Source organism: Chlamydotis macqueenii, chromosome 21 (assembly GCF_036417535.1).
Source record: "Chlamydotis macqueenii isolate bChlMac1 chromosome 21, bChlMac1.mat, whole genome shotgun sequence".
NCBI classification, from domain to species: Eukaryota; Metazoa; Chordata; class Aves; order Otidiformes; family Otididae; genus Chlamydotis; species Chlamydotis macqueenii.
The window spans coordinates 9769739-9786358 of NC_141576.1; the positions used below are offsets into that span (position 1 = coordinate 9769739).

At 52.9% G+C, this 16620-nt stretch overlaps 1 protein-coding gene across 2 annotated transcripts in view; it reads left to right on the forward strand.

Annotated features, from left to right (window-relative positions):
• IGSF21 (immunoglobin superfamily member 21) overlaps positions 1-11841 on the forward strand; it is a 38711-nt gene extending 26870 nt beyond the window's left edge. The window contains exons 3-10 of one of the 2 annotated variants that reach the window (XM_086764744.1): positions 2317-2438; positions 6280-6398; positions 6704-6819; positions 7085-7532; positions 10783-10868; positions 11078-11270; positions 11370-11408; positions 11589-11841. In XM_086764744.1, the coding sequence (XP_086620870.1) occupies positions 2317-2438; positions 6280-6398; positions 6704-6819; positions 7085-7532; positions 10783-10868; positions 11078-11270; positions 11370-11408; positions 11589-11662 (1197 nt within the window). In that variant the 3' untranslated portion in view covers positions 11663-11841. The remainder of the gene's footprint in view (positions 1-2316; positions 2439-6279; positions 6399-6703; positions 6820-7084; positions 7533-10782; positions 10869-11077; positions 11271-11369; positions 11409-11588) is intronic. The other variant, XM_086764745.1, reaches the window with a different exon arrangement.
• The last annotated feature ends 4779 nt before the right edge of the window (positions 11842-16620 follow it).

Below are 16620 nucleotides of genomic sequence, written 5' to 3' on the forward strand. Positions count from 1 at the left end.
TCATGCTCAGGCAGGGAGAGAAGGTCACAAGCATCAGCAGAGTTTATTGAGCTCTCTATTATTCTGGCATTGCTCCGGCTCCAGGGAGGCAGCGGGGAGCCCGGGCTGCACTTCCCAAAATTGCGTGACCATCTTGTGATATCGATTTGATTGCGCACGTGATTTAGCAATGCTAGAGAGCGGGTGCTGCCCTTTGGGGATGGAGGTGGATTGTGGTGCTCATTCTGGGACCAAAACCATTCGGGTTTGGGCAAATAAAGTAACTACTCCGTATTTTTGGCAGCCAAATTTGATGCCAGTGGTGTTTTGGGTGGCTCTGAGTGAGGCAGGACCGAGTGGTCCAGCAAGCTCAGGGTGGGAGAAGAGATTTCAGCCAGCTAAGCTAAATACAGATACTCGAGCGAACTGGGGAGAGAGGCGGAAAAAAAGCTAAAACAGGGCTTTTCCAACGTGATGCGTTTCTCCCAGCAGCTCTGGCACGGGCTGCTGCAAATCCCGGTGCTACCCCGCGAAGCGTTGCAGCCCCTTTGGGATATTTTCCCCCTCGCCGCAGCAAGTGCGTGTCGCATTTGCTTGGGGAAAGTTTCAATCCAGCCTCAGGACGAGGACGGATGAAGGAGCCCAAACCAGAGCCTGGCAGTGCTCCATGTCCCAGGGCGCTACAGAGACTCCTGTCCCTTTCCAACCCACTTTGTCCCCCAAAATCCCTCCTCATCATCACCTTGGCCCCTCATCCGTCGCTCCCGTGTGCTTATCTAACCCACTGAGCATCCCGATGAGAGGCTCCGCCAATATTAAAATACGCTCCAGCGTATTTTCGGGACAGCAAACGGCCAGGTCATTGGCCAGGTGAGGCGGGAGGGGGCGGGAGGTTAATGTCTCCCCGCGCAGTGGCAATTACTGGGTTTTTGTCCAGAATAAGATTTGGACTGGGGTTTAAGTAATCCAGCAGGCAGCCTGGGGCTGCCTGAGCTCGGCTCTGGTGCCTTAAATGTGCCTTTTCCTCTCCCCGCACCCCTTTTCCTCCTGCACCTCAATGCGGGCACATAATTTGGGGCAATCACTGTCAGATGCTGCCAAATTATTACCCTTTTTTTTTTTTTTTTTTCCCAGCAAGAAGTGTTGGGCTTGGCCACTCCCACACCCCTGTGGGTTCACTGACAACTTGATGTGTAGCTCTTCCCCAAAAAATTGACCCCAGGGGCGCAGATAAGAGGCTGAAAGTAGGTCTAATCCGTGGAGAGAGAGTATTTTCGCTGTGCCTTTTCAGAGGAGCCTGTTAACTGCCTGTAATCCCCCGAGGATGCGACTGGGATGTGGCATCTTCCCTTGCTGTGCGTCCTCGGGGGGATGCAAGGGGTCCCAGGGGGCGAGTAGCAGGATGAGGGATGCTTGGAGTTGCATTTTTCCACTCCCATCCTTGGAAATAGTTTGATGTTTTCTGGCTTTGCCCACATCTGTCTAGATGTGCTGGGGAAGTCCTGTGGCTGCAAACTCCTGGTCCATGGGCATCCCCAAAATAATCCCTGGAAAACCCTTCCCGCTGATACACAAAGATCTTCTCAATCCAGGAGCAGCTCCCATGTTTCTCCCCAAACCCACCCTGGGGCGTAAATAAAAGTCGGGAAAGATCGGACGCGTCCTTGAAAACTTCTCCTCATTCTCAAGGCTGGAGATTTACAACTCTGATAATTCCTCTTGCAATTCTTTATCCCGTGTCCGTGCCAGCCTGTATTTTCTTTGCAATAAAAGCCTCAACCATGGCGAATAAATTTGAAGAGGTTGTTTTAGTGACAGCATTTTTTTCCCTTCTTTTTTTTTTTTTTGCCGTAAAAAAGGGGAGAAAGAGAAAATTTTGAGTGAAAGTTAAGTTTCACCCAAGTGGGGAGAGAAGTGCTGGGTGAGGAGAGCGAGATCTCCTCCTGAGAAATGCTGATTTTGGGGATTTATTCCCCAAATCCCCTTCTCCTGTGCCTGGCCTCTTAAAAAAAAAGCAAATTCTAACCCTCTGATGCATTGATCTGAGCTGTTCTAGCCCCAAAATGCCCATCATCTACCTTTTCCCCCTTAATTTTATACTCAACTTTGTCCCTCACAAGAGGATGAGATAAATCTGAAGGCACTGGGGGACATAGGGAAGATACAAGTCCTGCCTGGTCCCCAAAAGAGCCTTTTTCTGCTGAAAAAGTACAATATAATAAATATATATATATTAAAATCTTTTAAAGAATTAAAAAGCAGCTGCAAAGCTTTTCATGCATTGGCACAAGTGACCATGGGTGTCTTATGTGTGGTTCTTGGGGGGGTTTTTTGCAGGTGACTGACGGTGGCACCATCAAGCAGAAGATCTTCACCTTCGATGCTATGTTCTCCACCAATTTTTCTCAAATGGAGAATTATCGGAAGAGGGAGGATCTAGTCTACCAGTCCACTGTGCGGTAAGTTACCCCGATATCACCTCCTTTGACACGTCGGCTGCTTTTTAATGCCTATTTTTGGGAACTTTTCCCCATTTTGTGGGCAGTTGAGGGTATTACAGAGATACTCAATGTCTCCTCTTTGGCTGGTGGTGGGGATTCATTGAAATTGAAATTGTCATCCCTTAATGGGCCATCACCAAATATCCGAGATCTGTCCCCATGGTTCTGCTTGTCCCTAGGGAAAAGGTGATATGGGTGGAAATTTCCAGGATGAAAATGAGCAGAGAAAAACAAGATTGAAGGGAAAAAAAATATATATATATAAAAATAAAACAAGCAGCGTGGAAGCTTGTCATTGCTTTTCTTCCAAGTGCGAAATCACTTGCAGGAGTGTCAGCTTTATTACTAATTACACACTTGCTTTATTGCCCGTGTTATAAAAACAAAACTAGAGGCTGAAAAAAATGTCAGGGGGAGACTTAATTCAAGGCAAAGAGGCTGGGGTGAAGTATTTATTTGTCACGATTTTTTTCTTTCTTTCTTTCTTTGCTTTTTAAATTAGGATTTGCTAATCGGATTTCGAAGCTTGTTTTTCCCCAGCGTGGGGTAATAAAAATTCAGCATGTGGTGGAGAAAATACAGTCGTTTCCTCATGGTGATGTGATGCTTTGCACCTGCAGGTGTCGGTGTATGGGTTGGAAAGAGCTCAGCATGGCTCGTCCCGTCGGGTGAGCCTCTGTGCAAGCATGAAATTCTTTCTAATTCTTTGGAATTAGAATTTTGGTGGGGTTTTTTTCTGTTTTTTTTTCTGCTACACTCAGAGCTATGTTTTGTTATAGGCAAGGGCAATTGTGTTAGATGGCTGCGTGGGAATGAATGTGAATGTAGAGTGGAGAAGAAACAGGAGAGTGGGGCTGGAGAGGAGACAATCAGGGTTGCTCAGGAGATGCTCAAGGGTTGCTCAGGGGGATGCTTAGGGCATGCGGAGGGGGTTGCTCAGGTGACGCTCACAGGTTGCTCAGGGGGATGTTCAGGGAACACTGAGGAGATGCTCAGGGAACACTCAGGAGATGCTTAGAAGATGCTCAGGAGGGTCAGCAGATGCTCAAGGGTTGCTCAGAGGGTGCTCAGGGGGATGCTTAAGGAACACTGAGGGGTTGCTCAGGAGACAATCAGCGGTTGCTCAGGGAGGTGTTCAGGGGACACTCAGGAGATGCTCAGAGGACGCCTGGGCGATGATCAGAGGTTGCTCGGGGATGCTCAGATGCTCAGGCGACAATCAGAGGTTGCTCAGGGGACGTTCAGGAGATGCTCAAGGGCTGCTCTGCTCCTCAGGTTTTGCTTCCCCATGTAGCACAGGCTCTGCTCAGCTGCTTGCTTGGATATCATACAAATTTCTGACACAACTAATTATTGTTTAGAGGCTGTTTCAGCAGCTTCGTGAACAGATTACACGTTCCCTAACTCAACCACCTTGCTCTCCTGCCATAAGCCCAGCGGTTTTGCTTGGCGCTGGATTTAGTCAAGGCTCTCCTCTAGCAGGGATCACTGGGAAAGTCGAGGAATTAAATCAGAATAAAACATCCCCCGTGCACAGAGTGAGACATCCCAACCACCAGCATCCACAGAGCGAGGGACAAGGACGTTCCACATTCACCCAGTTACGGCACATTGTACCATCCTGGCGAGGCAAAGCACCTGCTTTTTTTTTGGCTCAGAAAGCTCCATTTTTCTCCCTTTCACCACATATTGTAGAACTAATAGAATTTGCGAGCAGAAAATTTCGTCGCCCTAGGACCAAGCACTTAAAAGCATCGGTAATCATTGGCGTGGCACCGGCAAATCGTCCGTGGAGCTGGGGATGTTTGCGGTAAAAGTTTTTTCACAAGGTTGCCTTTTTTTTTTCAGAGGAAAACAACAACTTGCCTGGGGAGAAAGGAGGTATTTCTCAGAGGGTATGAAGAGCTTGTTTTCTGAATCGATGGCTTGATACTTTGGGTTGAGGGTTCTGCCTTGTTTTGGGCTCTGGTGAAGAAGAGGAGCTATGCTGGGAAGGGTCTGGCAATGGGTCAATCACTTCCCAGCCGTTTTCACTCAGGATTTCTCTCCTTTTCATTTCACTCTTGTGTTTTTTCCTATTTTTTTTTTTAAATCTTTGTAACGGTGCGGTCACGTTGGTGACATCCCACAGAGCGTCATCCCAGGCGTCGTGGCTCTTATCTGCACAGCACAGAGGGCTGCCGGGGCTGCCTCCTTTCATAGCAGCTTTGAACACCGCCCGCTCAAACGTGAAGAGCAAAAGCCAGGAGATATCCAACCCTGGATTTTTTTTTCCCCTTCCTCTGATTAAAAACCATCTATTAAGGCACTGCTTTATGAATATCTATATAATTTTTTTTCTTTATTTCCAGTGTGCTTAGAGGACGCAAAGGACATGACAGGCAGCATTTTGGCTTTGCAGGGCTGGGGGTCCCCTCTCAATCTTGTCCCTACCAATTGCAGAAGCTTCAAACCAACCCATTTTACACACAAATCTGTGTGCAAGCCCAATTCCCTTGTCCCTCGAGGCAAGGGGTGGCCGCTGGGATGGAGAGGATCCCTGGCTTGGCGGTGACTGAACCCCTGGTGCCGCTCTCACATGCTGCTAACGAAGGGTGTGGATGATTTCCCGCTCAGCACATGGGTAATTAGAGGCCAGAACAGATGGCAGAAGCTTAGTTTGAAGCATCGCAGCCATTAAAAGGAGCTGCCAAGCGACTGTGCGCTTCGACGGGAGCTTGTTTGCACTGGCGGGAGGGCTCGCATGGCGAGGATGCGGCATGGAAAGGCAGCCAGGGGCTTTTGAGAAGGAGCTGGCAAAGTGGGAGGGTTTTTTTAAGCTAAGGGTGGCGTACTGGGTGCTGGGTGTGGGAATTTCCCCCATCCTCATTGCCATGGTGGGATGCTGCCACGGGTCGGCAAGGCAGGACGCGACCATCAGGTGTGGTAGGATGCTGCCGCCTGGCGAGGTGGGATGATGCCAATCAGCAAAGCGGCTCCTTTGCAGCTGGTGCGAGCGTTTCCAGCAGCACTGATCCTTTTGCACAACTTCCTCTTCCATTTTTTATCTCTAAGTATAAAATCTAGATAAAATGCATGACAGGACTAGGGGTAACGGTTTCAAAATAGAGGGAGATAGATTTAAATTAGCTATTAGGAAAAAAATTTTTATGCTGAGCGTGGTGGAACATTGGCCCAGGTTGCCCAGAGAGGTGGTGGATGCCCCATCCCTGGAAACGTTCCAGGCCAGGTTGGCCGGGGCTCTGAGCAACCTGATCTGGTTGGAGATGTCCCTGCTCCTGGCAGGGAGTTTGGACTGGGTGGGCTTTGAAGGTCCCTTCCCACCCAAACCATTCTGTGATTCTATGATTCTATGATGTATCAATCCATGTGTGCTCTGCATTTGCTTAGAGTTTGGGTTTGTGATGCTTTTCATCTGCCACACTTTGCCACAGCTGTTGTGTCGCCCAAGCAAGCTGTAACATCCAGCGCCGAGCCTTTAACGTCGGCGTTTTGCAGGCATTTAACATCCACGCTTCGCGGGTTTTTGCTCTTGGCAGTGCCTTTACCTCCCGTGTGCTTCTCCTTTCAATAATGCAATTACTTCCCCTCCCGAGGAGCTGTCAGTGCTGGTAAACTCCAGCTGCTAAACCGCATTACACAGCTCTCTCCTGCAGCCTGGGCAGTTATTAATAGTTTATTGATCCCCATCAGCAGCGAAATGCAGCCCCATCCCACACCTTGGCATTCGGATGCTGACCGCTGCATCCCTTGGGAAAAATGGGGTTGGGATGAAGCAAGTGCTGTTTCTCCTCCCCAGCCTCCCTGAGGTTCGCATTTCAGACAACGGTCCCTACGAGTGTCACGTGGGGATTTACGACCGAGCCACGCGGGAGAAAGTCGTCCTGGCCTCTGGGAACGTGTTCCTCAATGTGATGGGTGAGCAGGAGCAGAGGGGAAACGGCTGCGGGGTCTCAGGGTAGGGGGACAGCAGGGATTTGGCTCATTTTCCCATCCCTGGGGATGGGGATGGAGATGGGGATGAGGATGGGGACAAGGACAGGGATGGGAATGAGGGGACAGCAGGGATTTGGTTCATTTTCCCATCCCTGGAGATGGGAATGGAGATGGAAATAGGGGTGGGAATGAGGATGGGGACAGAAATGGGGACGAGGGTGAGGATGAAGATGGGTGGGGGCGGGTCAATTATGCTGTGCTAATGCCCCAGCTCTGCTCCCTGGCAGCTCCTCCAACGTCCATCTCCGTGCTCGCCGCCGACACGCCGGCGCCCTTTAGCCGCTACCAGGCGCAGAACTTCACCCTGGTGTGCGTGGTCTCTGGTGGCAAGCCCGCCCCACTGGTGAGCCCGCGGGGGGGGGTTTATCATTCATATATATATATATATATACACGAAAGAAACATTTTAAAATATGTATAAAAATAAATTTATATGCTGCTTTTGGAGTCAAAATAAGGCTGCTACCCAAATCTTGCCCTGCAGCATCTTTCTGTGGGGCCCTTGGGAAGGAGCTCCACCCAACGCTACCCAAGGGGCTGGGATGCTGGGGGTGCCCGGGGTGGTGACTGTCCCCACTGTGCTCACTGTCCCTTTTGTCCCCACACAGGTGTACTTCAAGCGAGACGGGGAGCCCATCGAGGCCACCCCACTGCCAGAGCCACCAGCCGGCAGCGGGAGCTGGGTGCCCCGGAACCTCCTTCACCGTGACCTGGATGACACCAAGGTGCCAAAATCGCTGGCGGCTGAAGGAGAGGTGGGAGGCGGCCAACCCCCGGCCACAGCAGACCCCCCGCGGGGGCTGGCGGCTGAGCGGGGTCCCGTCACCGAAACCATCCCTGAAACGGTGGTGAGCCGGGAATTCCCACGCTGGGTGCACGTGGCTGAGCCCATCTACTATTTCCGCCACACGCACGCGCCCGTCAACGATGGGACGGTGGAGGCACGAGCCACCCTCACTTGGACCCTGAACCCCCAAATTGACAACGAGGCACTCTTCAGCTGCGAGGTGAAGCACCCTGCACTCTCCATGCCCATGCAGTCCGAGGTGACACTTGGTGAGTACGCCCATCACAGCTGGGATTTGCGGTTTCTTGGGTTTTTTTTTCTTTTTTTTTTTGACTTTTTGCCAATTTTTTTTGCCTTTTTTTTTTTACTTTTGCTTTACTTTTGGGGGTTTTCAGGCACCCCCCAGGCCAAAGCTGGGCATCACATAAGGTTGCACGCTGATAGGAGGAGACGATGTTGCAGGCGCCCCAAAAGTAGGGGTGAGGGCAGTGGGTTTTTGGGGGATCCATCAGGCAAGAGAAGGGGGTTTGCTGTGTGTTGTAGGGGAGACAGAGTATGGGGGGGCTGTGTGGGGCAGGAGGGGTGCAGGGAGCAGGAGGGCAAAGGCAATCTGTGGGGGTTGTCCTGGGTCTGTGGGGTGCAGAGCCCATCTTGCATGGGGGGGGAGGTAAGGAAAGAGGTTGTGGGGCTGCTGCCACCCCCCAAGTCCCCGTAGCCTCAGGGTGCTCCAAAAAGGGGAGAAACACTGACCCTGCGGGGCCAGAAGGGGTGCTGAGGGCCCCCCCCCAGCCATGGGGAGTGCTATAGGGTGGGGTTTGCTGGGTTGCTATAGGGCTGGGGTTGGGTAGGGGCTGTAGACTTAGGTTGGGGGGGGGTTTGGGGTGATGTGTGGGGCTGGTAAGGGGGGATTGAGGTCTCTGGGGGTGTCAGAGCAAGGCAGTGATGTCAGTGGTGGGGGTAATGCGGGCACAGCCTTAGATTTGGAGCTGATGCTGTGCTGGGAGAAGCCCCCTTGGTGAGGAGGGGATGGGTGTTAGCGTGTAGCGGGGAGGCATAGAACTGGGGCGGGGGGGGAGGGGGATGACGAGGGGCTCGTTTGGGGAGCAGCCAAGGCTGTGCTGAGTGTAGGGATGAGCAGGGAGGGAGGATGGTAAATCTGGGGGTGGGAGGGGTCTGTTGGGGGACCTGGTGTTTGGTGGGTCTTTGCATTGATTGCCTGCAGGGCAGGTAGGGAGTTGGTAGCCCCTTAACATTACCTCTTATGGGTGTAACTCTGGCAGTCGGTGGGATGGAGGAGCTCCTCTGGACTGGGGTCATGTTGGGGGGTGGGGGGATACACCTTCACCCCATTGTCACATCACCTCCATCCATGTATATCCAGTCCCAGGAGGTATACATGTCCTTCCAAGGACATGCCGTGACCCTTGTTGGCCATTGCCACCCAACTCATCCCTAGTGGGGATTGCTGGTGAGGGGCCAGGCTGGCCCCTGCATAGAGCCAGTTTGAGGGTGTTAAGGTGGTCCCAGCTGTGATAGGGTGGGGGTAGAAGACCAGAAGCCCCCTAAGTGACCATGAGAGCTGGTGGACAGAGTAATTAGTGGGGCCCCTCACTTCTGCCCCACCTTGGCTGCTCAACTTGCCCCTGGGTAAGGCTGGAGCTCCCCTACCTTCTCCTGATTCCCCATCAGAAGAGGCTGAGCTCTCCACTGGGGTTTCCCCAGCTTCAGGGCACCCTTCTGGGCAGGCTGCTCCAGCCTTCCTCCCCTCGAGGTGGGTGGAGAAGACTGGGCCTTGCTCCTGGCAAAGTAGGGCACTTGGCTCGCTGCATCAGCAGTGATGCACCATGTCCTGGAGAGCTTCGCCTCACTGGCTTTCCACTCATCTTTGGCACAGGCTTCAGCGTGCACAAGCCTTTTGGTGCTGGTGCGCCATCTCTTTTCCTTCAGCTTATCAACCACCTCAATTAGTGGGAGCTTGGCAGCAATGAGGAGGTCAAGAGGAGGTTGGCAGTCAACAAGGAGGGCAGAGCTCTCTTGCTAATAGACAGCCCTCCATTATCTGTTCCTCCCCACGAGCATTAAAGCGCTCTCCCAGCATACAGCTGGCCAAAAAATAACCTAAGTCATTTCTGCATATTTTCATACCTTCCGCCATGTAGGTGTCCACTCTTTAGGGCTCCCCATGAGGCCAAGACTTTGATGGGTTGCTGCTTTGTCCCCAGTAGCTCCAGTACCTGTAACAGCAAAGTTACCACAGTGCCCTGCTAAATCAACAGCGCTCCTCATCCCCTAAGATGCCTCTAGCCTGTGGACCTCACTGGGAGCCCCCCCACCACCATCCAAACCCATTTTTTTGGCACCATCACAGCAGATCCCCATTAAACCCCTCCCTATATATAAATAGTATATATGCTCTCAATAAAACAAATAAAAGGCATTGAAACCGAGACAAAGCCCTTGCTTTGGTATGAAAGCTGTCTTTCAGCACAGATCATAACGTGGTGTAATCACCTGCAGCCCATCACCCCTGCTCCAGCACCGGTGGGGCAGATCTTGCATGGATATTGCATCCTCCTGGGCAGGCTGCTCCAGCCTTCTTCCCCTCGAGGTGGGTGGAGAAGACTGGGCCTTGCTCCTGGCCAAGTAGGGCACTTGGCTTGCTGCATCTCCCCTTCCAAGGGCCAGCATCCACCACCGCAGCCCAATGTGCTTTCTGGTGGCTGTTTGTCCCTTTGCATCGTGGCAGCTCAGCCTGACCCATCCACGGCGGCACTTGAACATACAAAGCATGAGACACCCGCTTTCAGCAAAGCACAACCTCCCTCCTGCCCATTTTCCCCTTCAAACCTGCAAAAAGCTCCTTCCATGCAAAGCCCAGGCAGCTCCTGGGGCTGTCCCATCCCACCCATGGCCCAGGAGGGACATCCACACAACCCCAACCCAGCTGGGAGCAAGGTACAGCCCTGGTGTGGTGTCATCCCACCATGGCTGGCTGCATCACTGCTTCTCCCAATGCACCAGACAAGGACACCCCAAATCTGGCGTGAGAAAAGGAGTCCCTTCCTCTTTACAGGGCTGTCCTTGGCATTTTGTGGCTGTCTCCCATGCTAACAGCACTTGTGCATGACTCATGGCCACCTTGTCCTGGAGATGCTTTTCTGAGGTGCCCATCTCCATGACTTCAAACCAACCTGGCCCCTCTTGACCCCTGTTTCTGAGTGGCAAGGCGCTTTTTTAGGAAATATGTCCTTCACCATCAATGCATCCCATTACAGTCATCTATCAATCTCGCAGTCTTCCCATTCATCAGCCCATGGGGCCCTTTCCTACCTATCTATCAGTCATTTGGACATCCGTCAGCCTGTCCATCCATCATCCAGCCATCAGCCCCCTGGGCTGGCACACTGTGCAGCCCCCTCGCCACGCTCGTTCATCAAACCATTGTTAACCCCAGCCAAGGGCACTCACAGGCACCAGAGCCTCCTGGCTTGGCTGGTGTCCCTTCTTGTCCCTTTGCAGTTGCTCCCAAGGGCCCGAAGATCATGATGACCCCAACGAGAGCCCGCGTCGGAGACACCGTGCGGATCTTAGTGCAGGGCTTCCAGGTCAGCATCCCCATCCATCCCTGTTGCTGTGGGGCGATGCCATGCCAATGGACAACCTTGTATTCACACCAGCACTTTATGGGGTTGGCTTGGCGGCCTTGGGTTCCGTCATGGTCCCTACATCAGTGCACCCCTGGGCATTTTGGCTGTACCCCGTCCTTGCTCCAGGCGTGAGGGAGGGTTTACTCACTCCCTACATCTCCCCGCAGAATGAAGTCTTCCCTGAGCCTCTCTTCACCTGGACGCGGGTGGGGAGCCGGCTCCTCGACGGCAGCACCGAACACGATGGCAAGGAGCTGGTGCTGGAGCGGGTGCCAGCCGAGCTCAATGGCTCCATGTACCGCTGCACTGCCCAGAACCCCCTGGGCTCCACTGACACCCACACCCGCCTCATCGTTTTTGGTATGATGGCACCACGGGGGTCACCTCTCCCTCCAGAAAGCCACACCCATCTCCTCCTTCCCCAGTAAAACACTCTCTCTGCTATTTCTTTCTCATTAGAAAACCCAAATATTCCCAGAGGAACAGAGGACTCCAACGGTGAGTGGTGGTGGGACTGGTATTTTGACCCGAAACCCTCTAGGGAGGGAAGGACCGTGCAGTGAACATCCCTCCTTGAGTTCACCTCTTGGCAGCGGGCAGGTCCTTGCACCAGAAGGGGTCCCATGGATGCTCAGCGTGGCTCCCTAACCTCCCCATCCCTTGTCTCCTCCTGCCTAGGTTCACTTACCAGCCACTGCGGCTTCAGACTGGTTTTGGCGCTCACACTGACAGTGATCCTGGAGCTAACGTGAAGCTTTGCCTGCCCCTTCCTCCTCCTCTTCCTCTGTATGGTTCTACCTGGCATTTACACCTCTGTCAATTGGTTCTACTGCTCTCTCTTTTTTTTTTTTTTCTATACTATTTACAGTCTCGGTCTCTGTCTGTGTCTTGGCTTCCTCAGACAATTTAATTAAAAGGAAAAAGAAAAATCTCCCCTGGTAGAAGGCTGTGCTTAATGGTACCTTGTGGTGAGGTACCCAGAACCAGTTTGCGGCACTCAGAACCAATTTGGGGTACCCAAAGGCTTTGCAACATCTTGGGTGGGGGGGGGCAGATTTCCCCTGGAAAAAAAAAAAATCCATTTACACCATTCCCACTGTGCCGAGCTGCTCCAGGTCTCAGCTCCCCGGGGTAGGGACCGCACGTGTCCCCAGCATGAGGGATGTTGGGGACAAATCCTGCAAGCAGACGATGGCGCTGGGAGCCCAAAAGCTGTGGATCACTGGCCTTGTACCCCGCACCCTCAGTGGGGCAAATGGGGTTTGCTGGAAGACAGGAGCCGCGCACAATGCTTGTCCCAGGCTGGATGGTCAATCGCTAGTGACAGGCGGCTCCCAATCCAAAATGTCAGAGCTCACACATGAAAGGGCAGCACGCGTCCCGTTGGGCAGTGCTGGCGCAGAGGCACCGGCCGAGTTTGAAGCACTACGCCCACGTTTGGTCCATGCCTCATCCCTCTTGGCTAATTGTTGCTGTGGAAACAGATAACGGTGCAGCACGGCCCAATCCTGACCATTCCTACAGTACCCTGTGCTGCTGGGCACATGCCAGTATCGCTTTAATCCTGCTGTGGGATTGCTTTTTTGCAAAAAACCAGGTGGTTTTGCCCCAATCCTGCCCAGTGCTGAGGGATGCCAGCAGTCTGCCAGGCTGCGTTCCCACCCCACGGTGCCCCGAGAGCATCCAGCCCCGGGGAGCGGAGCCCGAGGATGGGCTGCTCCCTTGCCTTTTCCTCTGGGAACTCTTAATCCTAGAGGATTAGCCAGCAGCTGTGTGGTGCTTCATCTTTCCAAAGCCCTGGACGAGTGCTAAACATTATTATTACTGTTATGATTAATTATTATTAAGCAGCTTCAGTCCCTACCATGCTCTGGCGCCAACCTCACTGCGAGCGATTTCCCAGCCTCAAAGGAGCTGAACAAACACACGGTGGCTCAGGAGTTTCTGCCTTTACACAAAAGCAGGTTTTACAAAAAGGTTTTCTAATTTGGCCTGGAAGCAATGTTGGGACAGACTGGGGCTGGCTGGGATGGGGGAGGATCACCGGCTACACTTTCATCCTGAAGCAACAGCATCCGAGCATCTGGATCCCTTCAGCCCAGCTCCCAAACCCTTTGCTCCCTCCCTGACCACCTTCAGTGCTCCAGCCCATTCCTTCATTTTTTAGGGGAGCCTTTTATTTTTTTAGGGAAATTTGCCTGACTCTGTTTACCCCCCCACCCCCCCCAGCCCGCTACAGAGCAGGCAGGAGCCCCCGGCACGGCGTGGATGCTTCTCACCCTCCTCGCTGGATTGGAGATGCTTCAGGGGCCTCATCCCAACGTGATTACACAACCATTAGGCCTTCTCGCTTTAAAACTGAGGATTTACAGATGCCCAAACCTCCATTTAAATGCAAATGTGGCGGTTTTAGCCCAGAACCAGGGAAATGAGTAGCATTACAGCAGCAGTGCCACCATCCTCCATCTCTGCTTGGTGCCATCTCGGGCACAACGTGACCTCCTCATCCAGCAGCTGGGAGAGGACCAGTCGGCTCAGCAGTCCTATATCCCAAATCCACCCCTTCCATGTGCATTCAGGATGCCCCAGGGATGCTGGCAGTGATGGATCAGGCTGGGACCTTCCCAGCACAGCCAAAGTGATGAGCGAGGGAACACAGGAGCCTCTCCTCATTTTGGGCAGAGATGCTGCCTGCTTTCCCAAAGTCCCCACCCTGAGATGAGGGGCACAAAGCAACAGCATCCCACCAAAGCAGTGATCCAAAGAAAACCATCCACACCATGCTGGATTCTGCTTCCCCATCCCCTTCCAGGTAATTCCAAAGAACATCAATTAAAACCCTGCTCCCCTGCCACCGCCTTACCACACAGCCCGTTGTTCGAGGACCCGGCAGCGAATAATCCAGGAGGCTGGAGGGGGAAAAACGCTGCTCAGGTTGGTTCATTATTGATGAGAGATGACAGATCCGCCACTGCCAACCTGCCGAAGAGATATGATTAGCTTGTAAAAAATTAATCACGCTTCTTAGGGTTGACACGAGCTGAAAACCCCAAGGAGCGGCGTTATCAATGTTCCCTAATTTCAGGGGACTTTGAAAAGGTTTTAGGAAAATTTGGAAGAGGCAATTACATTCAATTAGAGTCGCAAGTGCCGAGACGTCACTGCTGCTCAGAGACACCGGCGGCCGCATCCTCTGCTGCTCGTCCTCCTTACCGCAAGGCATCGGTAAATACGCATTTATACTGCGGACCTGCATTTTTGGTGTGGGGATCCCCTTCCCAACATCATCTCCTGCAGCTCGAGCTCTGCAGCCAGGTTCTGGTTCCCCCCTTCCTGCTCTTTGTGAAGGCAACAGCAACTGGAGCGTGCCGCCGGCCAAAAAACACCCTCACCTCCCTCTGCGCTCCATGTTTCGCCCTCCCACGGTCCATAAAAACCCACCGATTATAAGGATAACTGTGCTTATCCTGGCACACACCCAGAATCAGGGTTTTGGCAGCCCAGCCCTGCGTCTTTTGAGGATGCGGCACATTCAAGCACCCCCCAGCCCTTTGGGATCTCTGTTTTGGGGCGGGGGTGGAGCACAAAACCAGGGATGCTCCTGTTTGACAGGGCTGGGAGTGCTTTGCTCCGTGCTTCCCCTGCCTCCCCCACCTCATTACTGGGCATGATTACTGCTCTGGCTGGGTTTGCAGGGCCACCATGCGCATGCATAATTCACATGTCCTAGCTCACGGACGCATGGATCTTTGTAGCTCTACCTGCAGATGAAAAACCCAGGGCTCAGGGTGGCCAGAGCCTTTGCCAATTAGCCAAGCCCTGAAATAATGTGCCCAGCCTCCATGCACATCCTTGTTACCCCAATCTCAGCACCGTCTGGGTGTGCAGGCAGCAGGGATACCCCTTTCTCTGAGGTTTTGGCCAGACCAAGCCTCATAGCAATCGATTTTGGGTGCCCATGCCAAATATGACAGAGGGGAGCAGCTGGGTGGGTTTCGCCTGGTGCTGCTCTGGCGCCTGCCACGAGCTCAAGACACGTGCAAGGGATGCAGCACAGCAGCACTTGCCCTGCTCCGAAGTCCAGCTCTCCAGCTATATATCCTCATTCCCCCAGTGCTGCATTTCCCTGCTCTGCACTCACACAAGGTGACAATTTCCCGAAATCCCCCCAAAAGCTGCTGGTGGGCTCCCCCTGTTCACAGCAGGGATGTGCACAAGGGTCCTCGATGGCCAAGAGTTTACCTCTCTGCTTCCTTTTCATCCTCTTCCTCTCTCTCTAGAAAAATATTACACTATTTAGCACATGGCCCTCCACCTCAGGAGCATCCCAGCAAGCCCAGTAGCCACACGTGAGCTCACCAGCACCCATCACCCATTGAAGACCTCATCCCACTGCACCAACCCTTGTAGCCAGGACCCATCACACCCACACCTCATATGAGGGGTTGTTTAGCATCCTCCAGCCTTGTTTCTCCAGCAAATACCACCGGATTGGGACCAAACTAGCAAGGAGGGGTTCCCTGTGTGTAAACAGAAGCAGCCGCCCACCCCCGCCTACATTTTGGCTGTTTCTTTGCCACCTCAAAGGCCTTGTTTCTTGATGCATTGCTCAGCATGCGAGACGTTCCCCTCGGGGAAAAGGAAATTAATTTTATCCCTTTGAATTCGGTGATTGTGGAGGCATCTCATTCCCCAGGCCCCTTCCTCTCCCTTCCCCTCACCACAGTCCAGGCGTGGGGACTCAGCCACCTCAGGGATGAGGAGACTCATTCCCCTAAATCTTTAAAATTCAGATCAGGAACCAGACACATCATCAACATCTCTCTAGCAAGAGTGACACTGCCTGGCATCCTCCATGCCTCAGTTTCCCCACAGTGATTTTGAACCCTGGCAACATCCCACACACAGCAGCACATTGCTCTGAAACGATGACTTGCATCTCTCCCATCCCTTCCCATTCCCAATTTCTTCCCAGTCCCAACCCTTTTGCTCTCTTTCCCTAGTTCATCCCTCTCCTCGCACACTCAGTCTCTGAACGCAGCAACCACCAGCCGCAGTTCCACCCCTGCCTTTTTTTGTTCTTCAGTTGCGGGTTTCCCCCCCCCCCTCCTGAAGCCTCCAGCTTTTTTTTCCCCACCGGCTCATATTCCCCTGCTACTTGCACGCTGGCCTCAGAGAGAGACCACAGAAGCTTTCGGGCTATTTCCCGTCACCCTTCGTTAGCTAGCGTGCTGCAAACGAAAGCAACCGAAGCCTGTGCAGCGGAGCAGCTGCTGGGCGTCATGACCAAAGGTCTGAGCCTGCTTCTCCCTCCATTCCCCATGCCTGCACCCAGGAACAAGGGACCTTTCCCAGATAAAACAACTTATTTTCCCTTTCCGTTGCTCAATCCCTTTTAAATAGGAAAAGAAACGAGGCAGCAGCCCCGTCGGGCTGCTCGGAGGAGATCGTTTTTCTCCCTTTGTGCTTCCCTTTGCTGTTCTCCGAGCCTCTCTGTTTACCAGGCTCATAAAGCCGGCTCTCTGTTGCCAGATCTGGGCTGCACCTTTTTCCCCGGAACTCGGCCCATCTCAAACATGCAAAGTTTATCCGGAAATCTCCTGACAGCTTCGCCCGTTCAAAGTCACCTTGCCCCCAAAACCTTCAGCTCTGTGCTCCAGCTTCACTTGGCAATCATTAATCAGCTTCTTCGCGTTCCTGGTTTGGAAAA